Below are 17,936 nucleotides of genomic sequence, written 5' to 3' on the forward strand. Positions count from 1 at the left end.
TTCATTTCCTATAGTTAATTATCCATTTTTAGATGGTGACGTTCCCTTGTCACCATCTTATGGTGTTTATATATCTCAACTTGTTCGATTCGCTCGTGTATGTAACAACGTATTTGATTTCAACGAAAGAAATCTCTGTATTACTGAAAAATTATTACACCAGGGTTATCGATATCACAAACTAGTCAAAACATTTACTAAATTTTATCATTGGTACAAGGACATCATTCGTAAATATAAATCAACATGCAGACATATACGTTCAGGTACTTCACATCAAATATTTTATGGTAATATTCTTTACAAAGCACAAAAATGTGGACATTCACCTCAAAAGCTAACCAAACCTTTAAACAGACTTATTCGGAAGGGATATAGTTACGATACTGTTGTCAGGTCATTAAAGATTGCATATTTTGGTATTATTATTGATTCACTCATAGGGTCTTTGCATCGGTAATAAACACATTTATTCTAAATCCAGTTGTTGGCATGATACGGGTTATGTTCTTCTCATATTTTTTATGATGGTATGATACTAAACACCTAACGGGAGGGATTGTACCTGATTTTCATATGATGAAGACATAATCTTTCAATCAGTTAAATTGAGGTCTGGAGCTGGCATGTCAGTAACTGTTAGTAGTCCTTTGTTAATTTATGTATCATTGTCATTTTGCTTAGTTTTTTTTGTTACCTATTCTGACATCGGACTCGAACTTCTTTTAAACTGAGTTTTACTGTGCGCATTGCTATATGTTTCTTTATTCTACATTGGCTAGAGGTAGAGAGGGAGGGTTGAGATCTCACAATACATGTTTAACCCCGCGGCGCCGCATGTTTGCGCCTGTCCCAAGTCAGGAGCCTCTGGCCTTTGTTAGTCTTGTATGTTTTTTTTTAAATTTTAGTTCCTTTATATGTTTTGGAGTTTAGTGTGACGTCCATTTTCACTGAACCAGTACACAATTTTATTTAGGGGCCAGCTGAGGACCACCTCCGGTGCGGGATTTTCTCGCTGCGTTGAGGACCCATTGGTGGCCTTCGGCTGTTATCTGCTCTTTTGTCGGGTTGTTGTCCCTTTGACATATTCCCCATTTCCATTCTCAATTTTATGTTTGGTTGAGATAATTTTTGAATAAAACATTGTCGTTGCATGGTTTTATATCATTGTCTTGCATGTTGCAAATGATTTTTAGCGAGTTTCAAAAATTATAAAACAACCATTTTCCAGTTTCAATACACAAACTGTAGATAAAGAGCATGCAGTCTTGAAGGACCTTTGATTCATTAACCCATATAAGTAAGCCCTACAATTCATACCCCTTTACTTTCTTATTTGGGTTCTTGAATTTTGTCTAAAATTTGAAAGTTAGTAAATAGCTGTAAAAATAATAAAAAAAAATAAAAAAAAATCGGTGAATACCTGTAATACCTGAAACAACCAGTAAATACATGTAATTACTAAATTGATTAGTAATTACAGGTATTGACTGAATTGTTAAGTTATTCCGCGTAATTCCTAATTTCACCTATTTACTGTAACATATATATTGAATAAAATTTGTTTATCTAACAAAGTTCTTGTCAGCAGATATGTCCATTATAATCAATAAGTATCTGTTTATAAAAACTTGATTTCCCAACTAGGAGATGTTTGCAACAAGTCGCCAATGAGACATATTTATTATTACTTTCGCGGTCTTTATCAATGATCTAAATATATAATGCTTTTACAGGTTTAAATTACTCACAAATAATGTTCCCTACAGATTTCTATACAATTGTGTCAGTAGAAAGTTTGATGTATAACTATTTAAAAGTATGAAAGAGAGATTCCGGTTATTAAGCTGTTCTCCTTCTAATTATAGAGTATCGAAAACACATGGAATCTTGGGTCATTCAAGGTCTTTCACCTCTAGGATTTCGGGATGATTGACATGAATAAACAATATATTAAAACTCATCAGGGATACCCGGCTTATAAAATCTTATACGGCGGACGCGCGTTTCGTATATATAAAACTCATTAGTGAGGCTTGATTCTAAACAGTTGGAGGGTCAACAACTGTCAAAGAGACCACATATCGAATCGAATTATTCGTAATGCCACATCAAATTTATACGAAGTAAAAGAAGAGAGGCGAAAGATACCAAAGGGACATCCAAACTCATTAGTCGAAAATATAGTGGCAAAAAAAAAGACCAAAACACAATCAATAGTACACAAAACAGAACACAGAAAACTAAAGACTGCGCAAAACGTACCCCACCAAAAACCGGGGGTGATTTCAGGTGCTCCTGAAAGGTTAACAGATCCTGCTCCACATGTGGCATCCGTCGTGTTGCTCATGTAATGTACCACTCCACAGTTAGATGTGTAATTTCGCATTTTGGCCCCTGCGGATTTTTCAAATATGAGAGCTAGTGTGCAATAAAATTCATTTTTGGATACCTGAAATTTAATATAGCCTTCATAGTGGGTTTATAGGAACATCAATATTGTGTAATGTATGTATTATGGACTGTTTTCTGTATGACAGTCCGTATTTTCATATCCATACCAGACATCGGCCCGGCAATTATTGCATTGTTTTTTTCTAACTTTTTGACGCACGAACTTTGTGATTAAATTGTACGCAAAATGAGGCGAAAGACACCCAATTTTTATTTGATTATTTGGTAGATTAATGTCAACAGTTACAGAAAAGTTATCACTCATAGGCATTGATATTCTAGTTTAAACCAAATTGTGGGGGAATATGTGACATTTTCATGCCCCCTTTTGCAATATTTTATGATATTAATGCAGAATGTTGCCATGGATACACAAAAATGGAATTATTTTTCACCATTTTAACTTTTGAAAATTAAATCTATGGAAGATACTGATTATAGACATATGCACATGTATGACACAAACAGTTGGCTTAATGTATTAGAAAGCCAGGAATAGAAGATGATTAAACATTTTTTGGTTCAATTTTAATTTTATTTTCTAACTGTAGAGTGTTACCTAAGTTCAAAGTGTAAAGAGCATTGAAAACCTAAAACTACCAAAACAAGTTGTGAAATATCTAGTTATAGTTACCAATGCAAGATTGTAGAAAAACAAAAGTGCTTCATATATTATAATCAGTAAAGTAAAGAAAATTACCATATTAAGTATATTTCATGTAAGCACATTGGTGGTAGTTAGGTGCTTTTCTCAATTTCGATTGTCTTGAAAGACTTTCCGGAAATTTACAATAATTAGAATCACATACCTTTTGAAAATCAACTGTTCTATAGGGAAACTAGGGTCAATATGTTTCCAAAAATATATGACAGCAGTGCTAGATATCTGCTTTACCAAGTCATGGTTCTGAGAGTTTTCCAGGAAATGCACCAAATTTGGAGTTCCATCCTTTTATTTGGCTGCTGGATCCCAATTATTGTCAACTTAACCAATTTGTCTGTTTGAGTTTCTCACCTAATTTTATCAATAGAACGGAACTATAAACAACTGTCATACACGTAGGAGCTTAATATAGCTATAAAACCAGGTTTAACCCACCATGTCTTCGAAAAAAATGCCTGCACCAAGTCAGGAATATGAAAATTGTTTTCCATTCGTTGCGTTGGTTGATATAGGTTAACTTTTGATTTTGTCTGGTTTTATGGACTTCTCTTTTAGAATTTACCTTGGAGATCGTTTTTTTTTGTTTGTTAATACATTTTTTACTGCGCCTGCACATGAAGTGTATATCTTTCAGTTGATACGTTATCCCAGAGCTTGTATATCCTAACAAGATTTCCTTGATAAGGATTTGCTGCTTACAAAGAAGCTTTTAAACCAAGAGGTCGAATACAATATCATCATTCGAAAATTTTACAGTTGCCGTCACGAGTTTGTTGAATGTTATGGAATAATTGTTTCACAAATGACGACGTATATGTTCTAATTCTAGTAACCATAATCCCGACCTCTTTTCCTCGATGTTACCTACTAATTTAAATTTTGCACTATGCTTGTACTTAAATAAACAAAACGACGGGTGCCACATGTGGAACAGGATCTGCTTATCCTTTCTTCATGAGATCACCCCAGTTTTTGTTGGGATTCGTGTTGCTCAGTCTTTTGTTTTCTATGTTGTATTTTTTATGCTGTGTTTTTCTTTTGGTCGTTTTATGTTTTTTTGCAATGGCATTTTCTGTTCGTTTTCGACTTATGAGTTTGATTATCCCTTTGGTATATTTAGCCTCTCTTTAATATATGAAAGATCGGGTCCAAACTTTTCCAAATATACATGTATTGTTGCGAGGTACATTTCTTCAAAATTATCGGTCTTGGAATCTATCAAGAAATTGACCAAAATTGGAATCACATACTTTTGAAAAATTAAAAAATTCGAAGTAAAAAAATGAATTTTCTCAAAATATAGGATTGCTAAGTGATATTCTAAACAAATAATATTTTGGAACGCTTCTAAGAAATACAAACTTTGGAATCACACCCTTGACATTAGATTGTTCTATCTGAACATTTTGGTAAAAAATGTTTCCCAAAATTTATGGTTTGTTGGTGCTTTTTCGTATCGTTATTATTTTAAAGGTATTCAAGAAAATTACCAAAGTAGGAATCACATCCTCTTCAAATCAATTGTTCTAACAGACTACAAGGAAATACCAAAATTTGAATGACATCCATGGAAATCCAGTTTTTCGTTATAGAAGATTGGGACAATATATTTAAAACTATACATATATGCATAGCTGCTATGTATAAATGTTTTAAATAATATTGTCGGTTAGTAGACCAAATCCCTTTCAATTAACAAAACACTATTAATACCCCTAAGATGCACATTTTAAAAACAAACCTTTGAAAGAAAACTAAGAACAAAGAGGCGGGAGATATCAAGGGAACATTCAAAACTCTTAAGTCTAGAAAAAAACTGACAAAGCCATGGCAAAAGGCCCCAAAACTACTAAAAGAAGAACAATTTCTCAATACACTACCTAGAAAACTAAATACTGAGCAACAAGAACCCCACCACAAAGAACAGGGACAAACACATGTGTTCAGGAAGGATACGCACTTCATACTCCATAAGTGACACCCGTCGTATTGGTCATGCAAGTATGAATCCGATGGTGAGTCTCATTCGATGATGCCACAATCCAGACAAAGAGGACGAGATTGTGGTTATGTCAATTGGAATATATCAATCGCCATCTGTGACACAGATATTCCATAACGGTCAACAAACTCGTGATGGCGTCCGCAACTTTCTCACTTGGAGCCCTTGGTTCAAAAGCTTCCTTGTGAGTAGTAATCCTCTATAAAGGAAATCTTAAAAGGGAATGCAGGATATGAAATATTGTATCAACTGGGAGATGTATACTCCACATGCTGGCGCTCCAGGAAAGTTGTTGCATAGAAATGGAAAGTTCACAATTGGGAAGCTGAACTCCTCCCTTTTGTCAGGAAGTTTTATTCTCAACTGACCCTGATTGTCACTTTTAAAATGTAAGTCAAGATATAAGGCATACTTACTTGTACCTGTGGTATTCTCTATCTTAAGTTCGATGGTATAGATGCGTTTAGTATACTCACTAGACGTTGACTTATTTAGTGAGACGACATCATTAATATAGCAGAACTTGAAGTTAACGAATTATTCTAGTTTCTTTTTATTCTTCCTTCATTTGCTAATGAAAGAAGTGTGCCTTATTTGAACAAAGAAGTAAGTCGACGAGGAGGGGCACAGTTGGTTCCCATAGCCATGCCAGTTGTGTGTTGAAAATCAAGTCCTCCAAAAGTAACAAATATGTCGTCAATTTAGAACATAGGAGTAGCATGGCCTATAGGTAGGGGAACATTTGACTTACTGTTTCTGAGAACTGTCGAGGACAACTTCATGGCCAGAATAATAATAATACTAACGATAACAAAAATGATAATAACTGATTCTAAAATTATTATTTTTCTAAACAAAGCCATGTTTTAATTTCAATAGAATATGGGGCGCACTTGATTGACGTCACAATTTCAAAATTGCAACGACAGTTGTATTTTGCATAACGCCAAGGATCAAAATGGATGTTTGTGTTGGTGTTGCTAACGCTTGGTTTAAAAATATTGACGAATATAACGCTTACCTATGTTAATGTGAGAAACAACAACAACAATATTTTATCTCAAAAGGGTTACACAGTAAGCTATATAACTAATCTTCTCTGAAGCCCTTATCATAGAAAAGCATAAATAAAAAATATTGAAAAACAAAATTGCAAACATATACATGGCATAAATTAGTATGAAAGTTAAGAATAATGATAATTTTCGTTTCAACTGCATAAAATGTTATGAAAAAATAAAAATGATAAAACAATTAATATTTAATATTTTTTCAATTGGTTGATTTCAATAAATGATCTGTTATTTTGTTTTTGAAAGAATTAAAATTTGTAATATTCCGTACCGATAAAGGCAAATTGTTCCACAAGGATGGTCCAGAATACATAAACGGTTTCTTTAACAATTCGATTTTTTGTTAAGGGAGTATGAGATTTTCTTGAACAGCATTTCTTAAAAGGTATGGATTTCTGTCTGAAACATAATGAAACTTGCTAGAAAGATACGATGGTGCATCATTTTTGATCCACTTAAACGTCATCACAAATTTGTGATATTTTATGCTTTGTTCAAATGTTATCCAGTTTAAGAGTGTGAATAAAGGCTCCGAAGGAGTGAAAGGGTCCGTTTCTAGTACTATTCTAGCAGCTCTCTTTTGTAATTTAAGATCATATTTACACCCTCAATGCTAGAACTACTCCACACTATACAACAATGATCAATTAGTGTTAAGATATAACCATTATAGAATAATTTTCTGCAGACTAAATTTGGAAATTTCTTAATCTTCAATAATAGATATAGCCTAGATGAAATTATTGAGCAGATCAAATCAATTTGTTTTTTTCCAGGTGAGAGAAGGGTCAATTCTAATGCCTCAGAGACTTTCACATGTGGAAAACACTTGTATACAACGATCATGGCATGAAAGAACTATTTCTTAGGCAATGTATCAATATACTAATAATAGTCGATAGTCTGAACTTCACTATGGCTTCATAGGCTGATCCAGGGGGGGGGGGGGGGGCTTTTGTGGGAAAACATTGGTTGATTATATAGGGAATCACTGAAGCATGACTGGAGCGGGTCCCCTCTTAGGACAGTCAGTGCCCCCCCCCCCTTTCCACTTATGAAAATTTCTGGATCCGCCACTGGGCTTCTTTAACTAGCTGAATGAATGAGACGGGTATGCAATTTTAACTTATTTCTTCTTTCTTTCGTACATGAGTTATTCATTTCGATATTACGACTTTAATAATTATTCTCTTAAAAATTTGTTGGTACTTTAATTTAAACGAAATAAAATGCACATCAAATAAGTCATGGTTATGTGGTTTTGTATCAGATAGATAGATTAGTAACACCCAAACTTACATTAGTTGCAATAGCGTATTTTAATACACGAGTGAACAAATATAACGAAATTAACCATGATTATTGATTTGGGAATATAGATTCGACTCATATTTATACCTTTAGTGACACTAGATATTACATATATACAGATCCGGTTTTCATGATTCAACACTTAATTTACTGAGTCTAGCAGTTTTTACTTTGTTTTTCATATCAGTTTTACAATTTATAATATTGTGCACTTGAAAGGACTTTGTTTACTAACTCATACTTTTGGCCCTAAAAATCTAAATGTTTAACTGTGATAATGTTATGAAAATTTGATTACAATATATGTTAAAAAGAGGCGAAAGATACCAAAGGGACATTCAAACTCATAAGTCGAAAATAAACTGACAAACTGTTCATCAATTGCATTATTAATGATGTTTTTGTGACGTCACAATTGTAGGTTAAATTCGTTAAAACCCTTTTTTTTGCATTTTGGCAAAATTTATGCCGGTTTTCTGAAAAAGTGATAGTGGCACCACCTCTCGCCCACAAATGTTTTTGCTGAAATATTCTCTATATACCATATATATATGGGCGAGGGGTTGCGCCACACATAAAATCATGTAAAAGGTAGAAAAAGGTGAAACATTTCTAGATAAAAAATGGACTAAAATTAAATCTATCCCAATTTTAGGCTGATATATTTATAGATATGAAGCTGCTATACAATTATTCTTATTATAATAATAAATTTAGCAATACATGCACATACGATTTTCTCAAACAATTGAACTTGAAAAAATACACGTTTTATATGGGGTTACTTGCTCTATTACACCCCAGTTCTATTGTTATACTTCATAGTTTCTATTTCTGAATTTCTGAAGTGTAAATGTTAGGAATAACAATGGATTTTGACCATAGGGTGTGACGAGCGGGGTTTCTGTAAACACTGTCCATTGTTATTCATAACAATAGAAATTGTTTTTTTTTAATAGCATGAACATAAGAGATAACTAATAGTGTTCACTACAAGTTGTTTCAATACATATTAAAAAAACATATTTCAGGAAATTCCAACAGCGAAAAAAATATTTAGCATCTATTTGAATAAAAAAAATCATTTAAATACTCCTTTGCTTGAAGCTACAATTTTAATCCCATATGGCAATGTCTTAAAAACATTGACGTAAAGAACTTTTATTTAATTATACATTCAAAACATATAGTTTTCATTTGAACTAAGTCTTATTCATAAAATAAATATTTATGTTTGGATTGTTGAAGACTAATGATGGCACCCAAGGGCGGATCCAGCCGATTTCAAACGGGGATGCCAACCCAGGATAAAGGGGGGGGGGGGGGGGGGGGGGGGGTTCCAGCCATATGTCCCCATTCAAAAGCAATTATCGTAAAAAAAAGAGGGGTTCCAACCCCCGGAAGCCCATCCCCCCTTGGATTGCCCCAAAAAAGGGGGGTCCTACATATGCAATTTGTATTTGTGTATGTTAATCGTGTCTGGTCGTCGGGTTTCTAATCCAGACACACCTATCCCTCAGTATGTTCGAATATGAATGTTTGTTTAATGTTGAGAAGTGGTGGTTTTTTTTTTTTTTTATAAAACTGTAATATGTAAAATACATTTCTGATAACCTTCAATAAACTGATACATGTAAAATACTTTGGGTTATAAATATTGCGTTAACTTCAGTCTCTTCTTCCAAATCCAACGCTTGACTCAAACTGTCGTCCGTCTTATACCCGTCCATATTGACAACTGCATACAAGGAGCATGATGTATTTTTTTTGTAATAAGAATGCACGATACGGCCAACCTTGACCTGCTAATCCATATAAGCACATGGATTTAACGGGAATATGCAAAACGGCAACTTTGACATTTGTAAAATCAACTCACGTGTCAAGATCGTCAAAGTAAGGTTACTAGTGGGGTTTCATTTAAAAAAAAAATTCTTATTAATCATGGTTTGATATTGTCAATAAAAATGCTATCCGTTCTTTTTCATTTAATATTCAATGTAAACAAATATAGGGTTTAGCATAGGGCGTAAGTTAGTTATACACGTCGGGATACGGCGTGTCTGGATAAGAAACTCCTCCGGCCTCCGGCCGTCGGGGTTTCTTATCCAGACACACCTATCCCTCAGTGTATAACTATTACCTCTCGTATGCGAGATCACTTGTACATTTAATATATATATATATATATTTTCACTTCCTATTGCATATGGGTGTTAAGTTAAATATCATAAAGAGTTATTGTCTAAAACAACATTTGTTATCTGAATTTATCTGAAGTGATGGAAGAAAAAAAACCTAGGTATTTTTGCTAGAACGAAACATTTTACTTTTATTCGCTAAATCTGCGTCGCAACTATTGATGGCGGAATGCATTAGCAAATTTATTAGCCCTAACCAATAATTTGAACTTTATTTTTTTATAATTTCTCAGCGCATATATAAGCTTATTGGTTTTTCAGAGCTAAGGGACAGCTTCCCAAAGCAAGACTGGTCCAAAACGAACATTGATATTGCTTTAAAAATTAAATAAATAAAAACTATGTGGTTAAAAGACTCGTAAGTGATTGTGAAGGAGATTGGAAAATTATACCTCATCACTATTTCTGTAATTTTGGGTCAAATTGGCTAGCGTTTCAAACAAACAGTGGGGATAATCCAGAAGAAAGTCTTGAAAAAATCCCAGATTTTTATAAAACTATCCTTAAATGTTGGAAATTAAAACTGATGAGGTCTAACGAAAAAGCCTGAAACATTAACAGATATAAAAAAACAAATATTATGGAACAGCAAGTTAATTATATTTGATAATGAAGCTATAATTTAAAAAAAAATGATTTAAAGCGATCTTATTTATGTAAATGATAGCATAGATGAAAAAGGTTGCGTTTTGGATAGCTGAAATTAATTTAGTAAAGAAATCAATACCAAAAGAATGGGCAGCCATCTTTAAGTCGGAAAATTCTATAAACAGCACTGTTTATATAAAAAGAAACCAAATTATATGGAAAGGTTTACCTATAAAATTAGAATCACTATCAAACAAAATTTTAAATAAGTCTCTGATAAAAAATTGAACCAGCTCAGCTATTGGACCAAAAAATGGCTGCGTATACTTAATATAGATGATGTGTTATATCAAGACTGTCACCATGGTCACAATGTATATTATGAATTTTTATTCAATTATTTGACAGAAAATAAACTTAAAACTTTTAGGTGGAAATTACTACAACATATTATACCTACAAAGAAACCTTAATTCAGGTGGAAAATTGCAAACAATAGGTTTTTTTTCAACTTTTGTACACAAGAATAAGATTACGGTCACTTCTTCATACTGTGTCCACATTTAGAAAGCTTTTGGAATAAAATAAATGAAGCTTTAAAGATGAGTAAAATAACTTTTAATATGACATTTAAAACATTTAGTATTTGGGTATAAAATTTCTGGCGAAGGATATTTTGGCTTTAACTACTTTTTAACAATTGTTATTTTTTTTTTAATTTATAAAGCGTATTACATATCTGATTAAAAGACAAATAATGTCAATGTTTTTTTTTAATTTTCGTTAAATGAATTTAATAGAAGAGTACGTGTGACAATTAAAAATAATATTTCAGTAACCATTAAAAAACATTTGAACAATAAGTGATGTTATTAAATATATATTTGATGTAATATGAATTTTACAACTAATTCCTGCCCTGAGTAATTAGTGGAATGAAACAGGGAACATCTGGAGGAGCTTAGACCCCCGAAGGATATTTTAACAAACCAGTAATTGAAATAAATATTTAATTATGTTGTCAATAAAACAAAAACAAAAAATCAAATGAAAATAACACTTTATAAATTTGTTGCGCCTTTCTGGATTTACTTTCATCAGGAACATTTTTACCCAAATTTTTTTTTAATACGGACCACCGTATACCTTTGAAGATCCAAATGTATCAGCAGCTAGTCAATAAATTCAGAAATGGCATCAAATGCAGAAAATGGCAGTGCATGTAACTTCACGAATGAAAAAAAGTCCTTCGTTTCAAAATGAAGCATTATAAATCTATTCATTTGAGTTTAAATAAGTATATATGTGCCGGTTGATTTTTCTTCGTTTTTTTGCAGCCAATAAAAATCATACCAGGTACAGTTATATAAACGGAAAGAGGATCTGCAACGTTTTCATTCGCAAGGAGGTTACACGTCACGACATCGCCGTCTTGATTTAAGACATGTATAGTACCATTATAAGCATCAGCAACATATATCAATTCTGACGGTGCCTCCGCTACGTCTGCGGGGAAAAAATTGTCTTTACAGCAGCCATCGTACGCCCATTTGAATTCAAATTTATGATTAAAGCGTGCTATCTGTTTTCTTCCATGTAAATTTTCTCTTACAATGAGGCAGTAATCGTTGTCTCTTGTAGATATGATTCTATCTGGAATGAAATTGTCTAAAACTCCCCTGAAAAGTGGATCTTCAATCTCTTTATACGTATAGTCATGAAAATAAACCACTGATGTGAATATCATAATCATGCCAGAATATATCTCCTCATAAGGGTTATCGTCAAATTTACTTCCAACTACGATCTGATTTTCATTGTTTACATGAATGCAAATCAAATCATCTAAATATTGATAATAAGTACGAAGTGGAAGTTGCATTAATTTACCATTGTCAGTAAGGCAGTACAAATCCGACTCAAAAAGCAGTAAAATATGACGGTCTTTAGTAACTGCAATGTCAGACGCTACGACATTGTTCACTTCTTTCCGGATATTGATAGTTTTGTCAATGAACTGAACCTGTTGCAACTTGTTTTCAACATGACTATATAAAACATATTGGTTTTCTTCTATTTTAAGCATTTTTGAAATGGTAAGGTTTGTTTGAAAAGCATGAAAAAATTCAAATCTTTCTATTTTATGACAAAGTCCAATTTCCTTACAATCCCTGTTACTTGGGGTGAACCGAAAAGTTTCAATTTGTACATGACTTAGACACGTAATTGGTGATAGGTGATTAATATTTGTAGCTTTTGCAAAAAAATCATCTGCTTCTTTAGAATTTAAAATTAGATTTAATTGAGCATTTCGCTTTTTTAAATAATCTCTACTTTTCTGCACTTGTTTTCCCTGTTTGGTTATAGAGTCTTTGGTTACCTTCCATCGTGTATCTACTCGTGCAAGAAGAGTTTTGGCTTCCATTGAAATGTCTTCTTTAATTTGATATTCATGCTGAAAAATCTTGGATTTAATTTCTAAGAAACTTTTCTCACCTTCGAACTTCATTTCCCGCAGTCTAGTTGCCTTAATTTCGACCTTAGGAATTTCAGAATCTATTCGTATCGTTTCATTTTCTAACTCTTTCACTTTTTCATGGTAAGCATGGTCAATCTCTTCAAATTTGTGTTGATCGTGAGAATCAATGACACAAGTAGAACATATTAACTGTTCACAATCTCTACAGAACATAAAACACGTCTTTTGATTATGCTTTATACATGACATCTGCTTAAGATTTACCTTTCTACTATTTTCAAAGATACTTTCGGTACAATAGTCTTGAACGTCAATTCCAATATGATCATTTGCTGCTTTAATCTTTGAATGGATCTTCAAATGACAAGCTCGACAGAGGAACAAGTTACAGTTTACACACTTCATTTTAATCTCGCGTGAAGCTTCGCAAAACTCGCAAATCTTAGGAATTAGCTCTGCCTCCATTTTATTAATACTTCTACTTTCGGTTTTCATTCTGTAAATGTAAAGTGTAACTTCCGGTACAAAATCAATAAAGTGACTTCTAATGTAAAACAACTTGCCCCAAGTAAGTATATTTATGATTTCTTAATCAATTGTGCATATATGATTAAAAAAAAGAGTATACAAATAACGTGTGATATCCCCTCTTCAATGATTGTTATATGTGTAGTAAATTCTAATCTGAATAAATAAAGGCAACAGTAGTATGCTGCTATTTGAAATTCATAAATCGATTGAGAAAAAAACAAATCCGGGTTACAAACTAAAACTGAGGGAAACAAATCAAATATAAGAGCAGAACAACGACACAACAGAAACACAACACTAAAATGCAACACACACAGAAACGAACTATAATATAACAATGGCCATTTTCCTGACTTGGTACAGGACATTTTAATAAAAAATGGTGGGTTGAACCTGGTTCAAAACATGCATCAATCATTACGGAATCAAATGTAGACGATCCAATAGTCTAAACTATAGTAAATTTAGGCAACAGTAGTTTACTAATGTTCTAACCTCATAAATCGATTAAGAAGATAAAAAGCAAGGTAACCAATAAAAACTGACTGAGGGAATTGCATGAATTCCAAAAGGAGCGAAACCGGGAGCGTCGACTGGGTACGCGTCTCCTGTATGCATCACCCTCCATGCGAAATGGCCTTGACATTTTTCGATGAGGTAAAGTGTCGACCAGATGTTAATCGTTAACATTAGGTGGTTTCTATTGTCCCAATCCAATTTGTTTCACTAAATCTGGACTAAATATATCAATAAGTACAATACTTCACACTGAACATATAATTGGAGAGAAAATTTAAGAGGTTCTCTCTTTTTTCAGAATGGAAGCACAAATTTCGGCAGTTTGTCAGTTTTGTGAAACTTCAAGAGAGATCAATTGGAGATGCTTAAATTGCGACTTGTTTCTATGTCGAATTTGTAATTCAAAAATTCATTCTAAAATAAGGTCATCTGTAGAACATAAAATAATTCACTTAGACCAATGTGGAACAGAAAAAACGATCAATAATATTAGAAAATTGGACTTGAAACAAATGAAGTGTACAACCCACCATGACAGAACGTGCTGCATGTTCTGTAAAAATTGCAACCAGCCAATATGTCCTTCTTGTATCTTAAATATTCATCAAAACCATACCTTCTGTGAAATTGACGATGCTTACGAGGAGAAGCTCGCTGATATAGAAAATTTGAAGGTCGAAATCAAAAGTAGCATTACTTTTTTGAAAAGTGAAGAAACACTGTTGCAAGAATGTGAATTAAAAAGCAAAAATCATCATATTGAAATCCGAACTTTAATCCTTAGCAGAGAAGAAGATATGAAACAAGATATTGCCATGAAAACCAGATATGTTTTAGATGAACTAGAAACTGAATGGCATAATACAGAACACTCAATAAACAGTGATATTGAGTTGTGCTCTAAAACTAAAAGTAAGCTGCTTAAAAGAAAAGACAATATATACCAGACCCTTAAGTCACATGATCCAAGACTTGTTTTTGACGAATGTCTTTCTGACATTAAGCAATTACATCAACCAATGTTTGGCAAACGTGCCAGCCTATTTCAGCTTTTTCCACAACAGATAGAAACCAGAGGAATTCTTGGAGACCTTACTGAAAAGCCTATAATAGAGAATATTACCGTTTATCCAACCGATATGAAATGCATCAGTTGTTTAAGTCACTGTGAAGCAGAACAACTCTTGATATGCAACAACTCTGAAGATATTCTGAAGAAAGAGGACCTGAGTTATGACACATACAAAACTCTGAAAACTTTAAAAGACATAAGGGTGATGGATATCTCACAGACAAAAGATGGACATGCAATATTATCCGTAGGTGATGATTTAAAAATTTTAACAAAAACTGGACAGTTAAAAACATTTCTTCATTTAGACTTGATAACCTTGTGCGTACATGTAAATAATGAAAATGAACTGTTTGTGGGAGCACTTGTCAAAGACCCAGATCACTGGCGAGGAGAATTAGGTATTGTACTAGTTTTAGATGAGCACGGAAATACCACATGTACATTTGATAAAAGAAATATTGTTAATGACGGTGACAGCGATTATATATACTATGATGACAGTTATGATGAAGATGAGGAAGTTGATATGTTCGACTATCCAAGTAGAGTTTTAAACACGAAAAAAGATGATATATTAATCATAGATAACTCAAATCTAAGTACATATGCTGGAAAAGTTGTACTTTTAAATCGATCAGGTGATATTGAACGGGAATATAATGGTTGTGAATGTGAAAATTGCAATGATTTCAATTTTTGTCCCTTTGACATTGCAGAAACTCATTCCAATTTGATTTTAGTAAGCGACATTGGGAAACATTCTATTCATGTACTTGGAAAAGCACTTTTAACATGTAGTTTTGTAGATGATATAGGAATAGATTACCCTCTTAGCTTATGTATAGATGCTGCTGGAAAGTTGTGGATTGGATGTGACATGTCAGCTGATGATGATGAAGCGGCAAAAATATACTGTATCTCATTTAATTGAATTTTAAAGTTAGATCGGATTCGTTTATAATGCAAAAGAAAGCAAATAATTCTATAAAACATTTTTTTCAATCAGAATGTTACTAGTATCGTTCAGCTTCGGGAAAGGGGGGAGGGGGTCTGACGCCCACAATACCCCCTGCCTAAAAATTATTTTCCAATGGATACGCCAGTGACCACAGACCCATTTAAAGAGGTCAATGTCAAGAAACACCTTGACGAAAATACATCTTTAACAAATCTTTTTAAATATACATTTACGAGGAAATGATGTGTTATTGAGAAACTAAATTCATTCAGGCATTTAACCCTTGAAAGAGAGGCTAAAGATACCAAAGGAATATTCAAACTCATAAGTCGAAAACAAATGGACAATGCCATGGCAAAAAACGTTTAACGACAAACAAGAGGTTGATGTCAGGTGCTCCGGAAGGATAGACAGATCCCCCGCTCCACATGTGACACCCGTCGTGTTACTCCTAGATAATATGATTATAAGTTGTCAAGTGATTAGCCATCAAGCAATAGCAGATTTGTACTTGGCTCTTATATAACCCTAAGACATCACCACATTCATAAACCATCAGTCATGTAAATTTTCTACCACTGAAACTTGACCTAATGTGAAATTTTGAATTGAAACCAGTTGCCCATGAGAAAATATAGACAAGACTGTTATCGGTATATACAACACAGACATTAAAAAATAAAAAGCACAAAGAACAACACTAAAAAAACTAAAGACTGAGCAACAGGAACCCCTTTAAAACAAAACTAAGGGTGCTTCGGAAAGGTAAGCAGATCCTGCTCCACATGCAACACCCGTCAACCAACTGATGAAGGTGTCCGTAAAATTTGAGAAGGGGTGATTTCAACTCTACCACTTGGAACTCTTGGTTTAATAGCTTCCTTATAAGCAGCAACCCTCAATCAAGTTAAATCACAATAGGAAATGCAAGCTCTGGAATATCGTATCAATTGGGAGATAAATACCCTATATACAGACGCTGCTGAAATGTTGCTTCATAGAAATTTTCTATAGATAGAATAGTAATGAGCTAAGACTTCTTAGTGGATATATTTAAGGATCTTCATTATTTTGTTGTTATACCATCACATTTCAAAACTGCTATTGGATTTCTACTTGAGTATGGTTGGATTGATTTACGCTGCAGTTGGGATTGGTAAAACTTTGTTCCTTTTTTATTTTGAAAGTTTTCTGCCGTGTAGTTCCAAAAATATATGCCTTCAGATTTAAATCAATTTTTGCCTTATCCCACAATAACTAGGGGATGCTTCCATCATTTTACTTCATTGTTTACTAGTAAATGCAGTTGTGACGTCATGAAATATGCCCTTCATAATGTTTTTGTGAAAAATTCATTGAATTTTGTAATTTTTTCATTATTTTTAGACCCACATACATTCAGCACATGCAAGAATCAACTACAAAAAATGTATTAATAATTTACAGCAATGTTTGTCTTTATGAACAACACTTCTCATGTCAATGTTTATGTTGTATACATGCATGTGGCCAATATTTGCTACCAAAAAATAGGCATAAAAATCTGCATATTATGTCATTTTTGGTGAAATGTTTCTATATTTTGACTGAAATCTTCGTACAATTTTATAATATTCCAACAGTATTATTTTAGTCTTTGCACATACTCAACAAATACTTTTTTTTAACTAAAATCACCTTGATTTGTAATGCTACATTTTTGTTGCAATAATTGTAATGAGGATATATGTCATGTTTCTGGTGTAATAATGTAATTTCTTATTTTATAATGCTGAATTCTTAGTTTCAGCACAAAAGTTTTGAAAGATATTATTTTCATTGATATAATCCTGTGCACAGCTCTAAAAATCTTGATTTTGTTTTGGACATAGTTGCTGATTATGCTATTCTCAAAGGACATTATCAATGTACCTATCATTCAAATTCATCAATTGAGGCTGACCTTGGCATTAGATGTTTTTAATTGAACCCAGTTGGGGGATGCACCTGCTATATTTATAAAATAGCATAATCACATGTTTGCAAAGTAATCAAAATGGTACGGAATTGCCTTAAAAGTGTGGTTTAAATTAGAAAAAATT

General features: G+C 33.1%; 1 protein-coding gene across 1 annotated transcript; it reads left to right on the forward strand.

Annotated features, from left to right (window-relative positions):
* The first annotated feature begins 13,296 nt into the window (after positions 1-13,296).
* On the forward strand, positions 13,297-17,316 carry LOC127708013 (uncharacterized). Its single transcript, XM_052212804.1, has 2 exons — positions 13,297-13,340; positions 14,121-17,316. Exon 2 carries the CDS (start codon positions 14,122-14,124, stop codon positions 15,826-15,828), a length of 1,707 nt encoding a protein of 568 aa, XP_052068764.1. The 5' UTR covers positions 13,297-13,340; position 14,121; the 3' UTR covers positions 15,829-17,316.
* The last annotated feature ends 620 nt before the right edge of the window (positions 17,317-17,936 follow it).

Source organism: Mytilus californianus, unplaced genomic scaffold (assembly GCF_021869535.1).
Source record: "Mytilus californianus isolate M0D057914Y unplaced genomic scaffold, xbMytCali1.0.p SCAF_7, whole genome shotgun sequence".
Classification (NCBI taxonomy): domain Eukaryota; kingdom Metazoa; phylum Mollusca; class Bivalvia; order Mytilida; family Mytilidae; genus Mytilus; species Mytilus californianus.

Bases quoted from the DNA above. Each gene is read 5' to 3' on its own strand.
- LOC127708013 (XM_052212804.1), top strand. From the start codon at position 14,122: ATGGAAGCACAAATTTCGGCAGTTTGTCAGTTTTGTGAAACTTCAAGA.